We start from the raw sequence: 10903 nt of genomic DNA on the forward strand, positions 1-10903 counted from the left end.
AAGCTACTGCCATCTGCCTAAAAGAGAGTACGGCCATCTTCTATTTGAGCGTGACCTTGCTGAAAGAAGTCTCAGAGTTGCAAATTACCGGCTTTCCGACGAGCGACGAAAACAAAGAAACCAAAGAAGATATGGTAGGGATTCCTGCCTTTTCATTTCGCTCTGAGTTTCTGCGTAGAGACACATACTGAAAATTTAATTCAAAGGCGGCTCAAATATCATCTTCAAACCTTTCCCAGTTCGCAATACCACTACTTCAAGAAGGGCACTACAGTGTCCGGAGTTCCATCAGTTAAATAAGACCGCAAAGCCGTGTTTTCGTGAATTATTATCTTGAGTGTGGACTTTCGTGGGTAGGCCCCTTTTATTTTACCGTGGACAAATCTGCCCATTATCCTTCGTATATTTAGCCTTCTGTCCTTAATTTCTCACCTGTTTCCCGTGGTATGAAGGTCCCCTATACTTTTTTACTTGAAGCGTGCTTGGGCGACTTTTTTCTCGTGAATCGTCATTTAAGTTTTTCTTTATTCGTGAATTAGCACTGGATCATATCCACACGTATTTTGCGCACTATAAGTAAAAAATTATCATTATTCTATGTAATCGTGATTAAAGGTGACAAAATCTTTTCGTGTCCACGTGAGTCTTTTATTCAAACGTGACTCGAGCTCGTGAATGAAGAACCGAATTGAACATGATTCGTGAACGTGAATCATTTCGTTTTGCGTGATGAATTTCCAGCAATCCTGTTGTTTTAGACAGGACATCAGCTTTACATGAATCGATAACAGTCATAACAGAGACCACTAATGGTCCTTGAACAAGTAAGACAAGCCATAAGGTCATCTTTTCTCACTTCTGACTGGTCAACACTAGAAAAAAGCAAAAAAAGAATTCGTGAATTTTTTTTTTTTTTTTTTTTGTTTCTATGTGAAACGTGACCCTCTCAAGTTTCGCGTGAACATGAAAGAATTTTGGATATTATTCGTCATGCGTGAGAAGGCCAAACGTTTTTACGTGACTGAGTTTTATAAAGGTTATAGGGGACCCTCTGGTATCCCACCTTTAGATTTTCTCAGCAATAAGAAATGTGTTTGAATTTAACCCGGCTAACATGCCTTTACTATTTGAACTTTCCTCAGGAGCTGTTGCAACTAAAATTCAGCGAAACAGCATGGAAAATGCACACGAGGGACCGAACCAGTCTAGCCCCCGACTGAACTCGAAATATTCGAAATTACCCTTAGATCATCACACTAGTGGAGCGGAAAAGATGGAACTACATAATCATCTTAACGGGAGCGCAAGTCACCATAGCGATAGCCAAAAAAGTAACTCTGAAGACGAAAACAAACACGGAATTAAGGACGCCAATAATTGCGTTAACAGTTCTAATGACAATGACGATTTTTTTGGTGATGACGATAACCACGACGACTTTGCCAACAACTTTGGCTTTTTTGCCAAGAGTTGCACAGTTCAAGCTCCCCTATGTCCAAATGCAGACGAAACGTCTGTAGGGTCAGAAGAAACAGCGGAATCTCTGATTGACACCATTGACGAGGACACGGGTAACTCTTGTGCTGAGAACAATGATGGTAGCCTAGCCAGTAGCAACAGTATCAACAGCAATACTGACACTTCTTGTGAAAATTCCATCACCAGAAGTGACAAGAAAAAAGCTACAGACGTGCAGAAAACTAGCAGTTATGAAATAGGAAATAATGTCGAGTTTTTAGTGGAAAGAAACGGTGAAGCTAAAAGTCAAGGAGCAAGACCAAAGAATCTTCTTCAGAATCCAACGATGTTCAACACATTTGAAACAAACTATCACGATGGGAAGATACCATCATTGGAGACAACTGGTATTTGTCAAACTTTTCTTGCCCGGCACTCTACAGATCCGAGTCTTCCGCAAAGTTTGTTTACAGAAAGTTACGACATGCGCAACAGTTATTCAAACGGTTGGACCCAACATTCTGTAACCGGTAATAGCAGGTCCCCTCCACACTGGAGTGTCCCCCGTTCGCCGGCTCCACAAAGATGTTGGTTGATGCTCGAGGACGCACAACCCAGGGGGTTGGGTCCACGGTACGGAGATCCAATGCTGGCAAATTACCAACCTGTGATACCAATGGCGGGACAGTTCCCCTACGCCAGTGGCTTCAGCCAAACGAGCTTTTCAAGTTTTGGTGACTTTCCTGCAGGGAATGGGACTCAGACAACATCACCTTCACTCGGAGTCAGTCCTCTGGCGCCCGCTGTGAGATATCCAGCGGTTACCATACCAAATTCCAGGATAAATGTTCCGACCACGACTTCGCAATACTCTTTAAGTTCGATGTCTGAAAGTTTCCCTCTAGTTACTTCCACCAATATTGTGTTTAATAGAGGGTATAGAGATACCCAAGAAAAAGGTGGCTTAAACTCATCAGATCTGGGTGATTCAGAGAGACAGGAAGAGAGATTACGGAACCATGACCTTTTCAGTGGTCATCAGGAGGGTTCATTTGCGTCACTATCGCTTAGGGATCCTTTACTGGTTTCTCTTGAACAACAAGTGGCTGAAATCGATAGAGTTCTTAAAGAGCGAGAAGAACGGACCAAAAGGCAGAGAGAAGCAGCGCAAAGACATAAGGAGATAAGGGAAACGAGGCAAAGAGAGGCAAGAGAAGGAAAAGAGAGAGAAGAAAGAGAAATGAGAGAACAAGAGGAGAAAGAAAGGAGAGAGAGGGAACAGAGAGAAACAAGAGAAAGAGAAGAGAGAGAAACGAGAGAGAGGGGACTGAGAGAAATGAGAGAAAGAGAAGAGAGAGAAACGAGAGAGAGGGAACTGAGAGAAAGAGAAGAGAGAGAAACGAGAGAGAGGGAACTGAGAGAAATAAGAGAAAGAGAACAAAGAGGAACGAGAGAGAGAGAGGATGGAGAAATTAGAGAAAGAGAAAACAGAGAAGGAATGGAGAGAGAATTGGGTTGGCGAAGAGAAGGAGAAACAAGGGAGACAGAAGAAATAATAGTAGAAGGGAACCAACCAATTCAGGAGACTCCGCTATGGCAGTGTGAACATTACCAGCGGAGATGTAGTGTCAAGTTTCCATGTTGCGGAGCGTTTTATCCGTGCCACCGCTGTCACAATTTATCGGGGACATGTCCTGCTGATGATAAGAAGGCACATCATGCGACACATGTCAAATGCGGAAATTGCGGACGCGAAGAAGAGGTTAGTATCTGGTATATTTGGTATCCTGTCGTACTGAAGTAGCTTAGAGAAACAAAATTCTAAAAGCACAATTTTGTCCCAAAATACCTGACGTTAAAATCCCATGGGAGTAAGTTACATCTAACCTCAGGTTGATCAGAAAATCAAGATCAGTAGAAGGTCTTTGCCATGAGCGACGATAAAAACCAAATTCCTTTTCAACATGAAGATCAACCAGATCAAGGAAACAATTACGACGAACTACAGATATTGCTTGTGATGCATTTATTATGCACAATGTTTAGTTAAATGTGTAGAGAGATGAACAAATTCTTGGCAGCATTCTCAAAAGTTTTTCTAGCAAGAACACTTACACTTTTCTTTAAAAATACTGCTTATTCTATATATATATATTGTAGATAAATGAAGGGAGTCAAACCTGCAGACGTTGTGGAGTAAAATTGTCAGAATATTTCTGCCCAAAGTGTAAGCATTTTACGGGAGTTGACAAGAACCCCTTTCACTGCGAGAAGTGTGAAATCTGCCGGTAGGTCGTTTTTCAGTCGATTTAAAATATACAGAAACGTTTGTAAGTTTGTAGAAGTTGTACTTATCTGTAAATTCTAGTCAGCTGCGGATGGAGACAAAATTGAAGTTAGCTTCTTATCGTTTTTACAATGCGCTGTCCTCTTGTGAGCTACTTAGATAGTTTGCGAGCATTTAATTTTAGGAGGCAAATCCGAATGGAATAACGTTGTTGGTGTAATGGGCCTACTCTGCATTTTGGGTGAATTTTTCCCCCATTTTTTTTCCTTTAGCATTTACAAGGACAGATCTTTTCACTGCGATGTGTGCAATGTTTGCCTGGACAAGCGACTGGAAGGAAAACACAAATGTCGGCCGAATTCAGGGCATGACGAGTGTTGCATCTGTTTGGAGGTAATCATAGCTCACTTTTTATGCTTTCAGTGCTTCAAACACCGGTCCACTGATTTACGCATTTTAGTGAAACTGAGCAACCTCACAGCCGCTAGAGACACATGTTTTTGTTGGAATGTTATTGACACTTTTTATTTCACTCGTTATTTCAGGACGCGTTCAGCGGATGTCAGATCTTGCCATGCTCTCACAAGGTTCACAGAGAATGTGCCATTGCAATGATACAGAATGGCGTGTAAGTATGCTTAAAGTAGTCTATAAAAACTGTTCGTGACCTTTAAAGGATGTAAATGTCCAACAGTAAGTATGAACTATAGAATAAGGGTAATAACGATATGTGACCGATTGTATTATCCATAAAGGTTTTTCCGAAAATCTGACTGAAAAGGGATAACTACGTCAATCCTTCGGGAAGAAACGATGCTGTCATCGTTTAACCGTTTCCAAAATTACCAATCGAAGTATAAGCTTCTCTTTATTGGTCCCACGAAAACTCTCCTCTGGGATGTAAAAATCTAACTTACATTCTACGGGTGAAAAAGGTTCAGCACAATACCAAGTAATGATGTACAATAACTTAAGGAAAATTGTGATTGAGCGTCCAACCCGCAATTGTTTTGCTTACTGTCCTTGAAAACGTTTGGCAGCCTTTTTACCAATCCAAGTGCAAACTAATATCAATTGCGATTTGGTCACACACGTTTTCCCGCGCTCCAAGAAATTTGAGTACGATCTTAATCGAGTTTCAAAAGTAATCTGGAATTACATTGGTTTTTTTTCTTCATTTCGTCCTGTGATTGGCCTAGAAAACCCTGGCCAGCCTCTCATCCAATCAGCTGCAAAACTAGACTCATTCGCGACTTGATCACCCTTTCTTTTCCCGCCTTTGAAGAGGTTTACTTGTTTTTCCTCTGATTTCTCTTTGCGACTTGATCACCCTTTCTTTTCCCGCCTTTGAAGAGGTTTACTTGTTTTTCCTCTGATTTCTCTTTGGCTCCTTATGAAATTGTCTTTTTTCCGATTTTTTGGTTTTAGTTTTTGGAATCTTTATCAAAAGGCGCTCTAATAACATATACGGAATAGATATCTGACAGTTTTTTCTTTTGCTTTTAGACGTAATTGCCCAATATGCCGCCACCCTCTGTATGGTCAACTCCAGCAGTAACTTCTCAGACTCTCGAAACAGAGGGATCTAAGCCAAGATGGTGAATACAAGTTAGAATTCTTCATTAGCGAGTGCTTAAACCATTAACATCAAGAAATGTGTACTTTGCAGCGCTTGCTAACGTTTTATCTGATGCTTAGGAGTTGAATATAAGGAGAAAAACTCTTTAATTCTTTTGCAATCAATTTGGAATCAGTGCTAACAGGAAACTGAACGTAGAGCATTAGTTAGTACCAGGTTTCAAACGCATCAGAAAGTTAAGGTACACTTACAAGATAACAAAAATAATAAACAAATGAAACTGCTCATAACTGCTGGAAGGCAAAAAGAGATGAATGGCTAAATTAAAGTTGACCAATGATAGGTCACAAGTCGACATGAGTAACTGATTATTAAGCAACATTCTTCTCTCTTGTCACTCAACGGAACTAAAAAGTGGTGGGCTATGAAAACGACTCATGTATTAGTGGGAATGGCAACGGCTCATGTACAATAACTGATAATGTTACGGCTGCTACGCCTTTATAATCGGACATTGATTCACAACAAGTTTAATTCGAGTTGTATCATGTTAAACCGAAAAAACAACGTTTTTGTTTGTCCATCAGGGACGCTATCATTTAAGTTTCACCCAAAACCATTTTTTTTTGTCTTTGCTTGGGCGAGCGATAAGTCATGTTTATCGTAATAGCGTTTTCCCACCTTATCTGAGTTAGTCTGGTCGAAAATTCGTACAAGCGGGACCGTTATAATTGTGTGAGTGCTTATGTTCCTTTTCATTGTACTTTTCTAAATATTTAGCCTTTTGTTAGTTTCGCCCAGTTATGCACTAGTTTCTTTTCATTGCACTTTTTAACAACCTGGTGACAATTGGCTGACGTTGTTCCCATTACGTTGGAACGCTACATGATTTCCCACTTGGCTATTAGTTTACGTGAGAATTCGTTTTTAAGCGTTTCTCGTTTATTCTTTTGAATACATAACTTTTGTCGCGTTTGTTTTTTGGTCTTAGTATAACGTATGTCATTGTATCGGAATGTTTGGAATGTTAGTTTGTATGTTAGAATTAAACATAGCTTCTTTCTTACTGTTTTTATGATTCAATTAACGATAAGTACTTGGACGCCTCGGCTTTGTTCAATAAAACAATCTAATGCTTGTCCATAAAAGATATCCTAGATTCATTGTGCGTCTTCACTTGCGAAACTTAGTTGTCGTCGATATTTTCTTTGCATGTGTCGGCCGCGACAGATAAAGTATCTTTAGTAATAACAATCGCCTTCAATCTTTTAGCTCAGTTGAGTTACAAGATAGCAGAATTTTTCTCAATAATCGGCTACCTATGTCAACTAAGCTTCTTAATCCGTACTTTTGTTCGGCTGCACGTCCAAACGGAAGCCTACATTGACTTTGGTAAAAAGTGAGATGGTAAAAATGGTGAAATGCAAGAGCTATGGCTATTTTGTAGACATGTGGCTATGAGAGGTAACATCTACGCGACTGTAAAATGTAGTCGAAATCCACAAATCCGAAATTCGCACTATTTACTCGCGATTCGCTAAAAGCCAATATACATAAACAAGTTTAATATACAGAACAGGAAAGCAAAACGAAATACAAATAAAACAGGCAAAATGACGGACAAAATAACGAAACTTACAAGATTATGTGGCGACTACGACGACTTAAACATAATGACAACGGCGACAAGAAAACAACGGCAGAAGAAGCTATACCAAACAATAAAGACAATGCATAAAAATGAACACGAAAATATGAAATGTGACGTAACCTAAATGACTGGCAAACCTGATAAAATAACAAATATACACGGAATAACTGAAAATGGAAAACAATGTACAAAGGAAGTGAATGTAAAACAAAGGTGAGGCGCCGTGACTACATAAAATACTAAACTGGGCCGTGTCCTTCTTTTAACCTTCTGCAAGTAAGGCCACGCGCGAATTTGAAATATTACAGAACGTTGCACTGTGTGGTGCAAAAAAGTGTCTTGGTGACCCGTTAGTTAAATCAAAGTTTGTGTAGTGCACCATCGTATGACACACCGTGATTTGTATTTCTTAGGGCCAGTCATTATTTCAAGTATCGCCAAGCAAGGGGGGGAGGAGTAAGAGGATTTTGGGGTGGATCGCATCGACTGAGGAAAGAAGGGGGGGAGATCAGTCTTCGCCAACAGGGTGTAAAGGGGGGACATAAAAAATTAACTGCAGAAAAATATATTAAATTGTCCGTCATTTTTGTTTCTTAACTTCAATCTAATTCATCGCTTGCGCGATGGGAGAAAACCTGTCTGACTAGTTCTCTGAAATACAAATACAGCGCGATATTTGTACTCGTTTTGGGCGTTATTTGTACTCTACGAAGCACAGTTGGATCATAACTGAATACGGAATAAACTTTTGAAAAGAAATAGTATGTACTATGAATTTATCCTGCACTGAACATGATATGACCGTGTTCTACGCAACATATTTCTGTTGGGTGTCCCGTTATTTCAATTTCTCTTGGCGCAAGAACCAAACCAAATTAATCATAAAAACCATCAGAGCGTAGGAAAGTATCACAGTAGCCAATGAGAACTCAAAGTAAATACAACTACATTACCTCGTTAGGAAACGAAACTGATCAATTCAAGTCGAGGGAGGCTTTAATTTGTCTTTGTATCTGATTGCTTTGATTATTTTAGACATCGCTGTATAAATTGTATTCTCTTCATAAAAAGTTAGGGGACTGAGAGGGGGTTTTCAATTACTTTGGAGCTGAAAAATGATAGACTTTATATTTCGGAGCTCAGAGGCCTGTAAAATATCGTTGGTGGGATGTTTTCCAATTACTTGAGGTTATAAGATTTAGATCAAATAGACAACTCTTCTTTCTGGTTCATTCGTTGTTTTGTTGACAAGAGGTGCTAACTGGTACAATAAACACGGATTAGTCTTGCTTTTTTTCCCTTTTCGTTGGGATTTTGAGTGATTTCATAACAATAGGAGTTTCCCATCATCAGTAAACCAATCGTCAATCAATCAATTCCTTTCTTTTTTATGCATAGGTACAAAAGCGAAATGATTGTGATCAGTCATTCATGAAAGATACCAAACCTGTTTGAATTCAGCCATTCCAACTCTCACTTGTGAGGGAATATTCTTGGGAGCTTGGGGGAGCACTACGAAAAAAAGAATCACTAGAGCGTTGCAAGGTAGGAAAAATTACATTAGCGTTTATGATTATTTTACACTACTGATTACAGATGACGATTGGCGACTGACTTTATCTGCAGTAGTCTTCATCGAATTATATGATAGATGATGCAAATTTCGCCACACTTTGCTAATAAGGGAAACTACAGAATAATCCGTACCGAGCGACCATTTTCACAGACGTATGAAGTTTTATATTGTTTCAATTTTCAATTCAATTAGTTTCATTTTCCTTGACTGAAGAAATAGTACCTCGATTCTGGCAAAATTTTGAGGGAGTCTAATCTTCATTTCAGCTTTTCTAAGCCTGTCTCATGATTTCTGTTTTTATTTGTTTTTTTTTTTCTCTTCTTCTTTTCGGGAGAATCCTGATTTTCCTTTTCTGTTTTCCTTCCTCCTGTAAACCTGTTCAAATACCTGCTGCTACTGTTTGACTTGACACAAGTCGGTCACAAGGACTTTTCGTTTCGAGAACGTCTAGACTACGAGTAGTCCCTCCTTTTCGGCTAAGTCGAAAGATTCCATAAAAACAATTTACGTTTGCGCACCCGGGTAAGCTTTACTTATACTTGTGACTTGCGTACCACTTGAGCTCTATGAGTCAGGCGCTCGAAAGGTAGGTGATTAAGTCTAACGGTATGGCTTTCCGCGGCGCGCTGACGTAATTTTATTTTATGGATTTTTTCGAGTCGCGCGACGGATTTCGCCGAAAAGGAGGGAATGCACGTAGTCTAGATATTTATGGAACGAAAACTCGTTGTGACCGACTTGCGTCGTAGTCTTAGAACTTCTGATGAAACCGCCATCACTAACTCGCGCGTTCACCGTCTCGCCTATTCTACACCCTCTTAAACTACAGGCTTCTTGCTTGAACCTCATTTTCTGATTTTTCGAATCACTATGGGTAGAAGGTTAGAAGCTTTCGGTTTTCATTGTTCCTTGTCAATCCCCATATTCTCCATATAAATTTTTCTAATGAGAGAATCATTTGGGTCGATAATGGCAATAGCCAAAGCAAAATAAGTTTTTCCGAAGAATTCACTTTTTCGTTACCTTTCCCTGCTTTCTGACAGGAAAACGCGTTCAAAAAACGTCCTGGCTACGGAAAGGTCTATAGTGATTGAAATGAAATTTTTACTTTGTCAATTGCGAGCAGTTAAAATTTGAAAAGTGAAACACAGAACGGAGAGAGAATTGGAGGGGGGGAAGAGAAGGAGAAACAAGGGAGACAGAAGAGAGAATAGTAGAAGGGATCCAACCAATTCAGGAGGCTCCACTATGGAAGTGTGAACATTACCAGCGGAGATGTAGTGTCAACTTTCCACGTTGCGGTGTTTTTTATCCGTGTCACCGCTGTCACAATTTATCGGGGATATGCCCTGCTGATGATAAGAAGGCACATCATGCGACACATGTCAAGTGCGGAAATTGCGGACGCGACTGGAAGAAGATGTTAGTATCTTTTGCATATTTGGAATCCTGTCGTACTGAAATAGCTTAGAGAAACAAAATTCTAAAAGCACAATTTTGTCCCAAAATACCTGACGTTACATCTAACCTCAGATTGATCAGTAACCAAGATCAGTCGGAGGTCTTTGCCATGAGCGACGCTAAAAACCAAATTCCTTTTAAACATGAAGATCAATCAGATCGACGAAACAATTACAGAAAACCAATGAGCAGATAAATTGATTTGATATAATCAGCATCAAGCGCGGGAAAACAGTTCTTCCCAGGTCTCTACTAATTGAGCCAGATGGTGGTGCCAGTTTTCTAGATCGATCACGCAATAATAAAAAAAACCCAAACCAATGCCGGTTTATTTTCGTCAATCAGTTGAAACGAGAGAAATTGGCTGCAATGAGCAACGGGTTAGGTCACGCCTCCACAGAAATTGCTACAGATATTGCTTATGACGCATTTGTTGCGCACAATGTTTAGTTAAATGGGTAGAAGATGAACAAATTCTTGGCAACATTTTCAAAAGTTTTTCATGCAAGAACTTGTAGGGAAATACTTACAGTTTTTTAAAAAAAGACTGATTATTCTTCTCTATATTGTAGATAAATGAAGGGAGTCAAACCTGCAGACGTTATGGCGTTAAATTGTTAGAATATTTCTGCTCAAAGTGTAAGCATATTACGGGAGTTGACAAGAACCCCTTTCACTGCCGGTGAGAAGTGTGAAATCTGCCGGTAGGTCGTTTTTCAGTCGACTCAAAATACACTGAGACCTAGCGGGAAACGTTTGTAAGCTTGTAGAAGTTGTACTTATCTGTACATTCTGGCCAGCTGCGGATGGAGACAAAATTGAAGTTAGCTTCTTATCGTTTTTACAATGCGCTGTCTTGTGAGCTACGTAGATAGTTTGCGAGCATTTAAC

At 39.8% G+C, this 10903-nt stretch overlaps 2 protein-coding genes across 2 annotated transcripts in view; both read left to right on the forward strand.

Moving 5' to 3' along the window:
* LOC111330744 (uncharacterized) lies at positions 1-6390 on the forward strand. The gene is made up of 6 exons (XM_088729681.1): positions 1-134; positions 1143-3220; positions 3619-3746; positions 4018-4138; positions 4291-4373; positions 5252-6390. Exons 2-6 carry the CDS (start codon positions 1175-1177, stop codon positions 5301-5303), a joined length of 2430 nt encoding a protein of 809 aa, XP_088585807.1. The 5' UTR covers positions 1-134; positions 1143-1174; the 3' UTR covers positions 5304-6390.
* Positions 6391-7158: 768 nt separating this feature from the next.
* LOC111330748 (uncharacterized) overlaps positions 7159-10903 on the forward strand; it is an 11694-nt gene continuing 7949 nt past the window's right edge. The window contains exons 1-3 of the mRNA XM_088731428.1: positions 7159-7188; positions 8437-8520; positions 10585-10694. Coding sequence (XP_088587554.1) covers positions 7159-7188; positions 8437-8520; positions 10585-10694 — 224 coding nt within the window. The remainder of the gene's footprint in view (positions 7189-8436; positions 8521-10584; positions 10695-10903) is intronic.

Source organism: Stylophora pistillata, chromosome 8 (genome assembly GCF_964205215.1).
Source record: "Stylophora pistillata chromosome 8, jaStyPist1.2, whole genome shotgun sequence".
NCBI lineage: Eukaryota > Metazoa > Cnidaria > Anthozoa > Scleractinia > Pocilloporidae > Stylophora > Stylophora pistillata.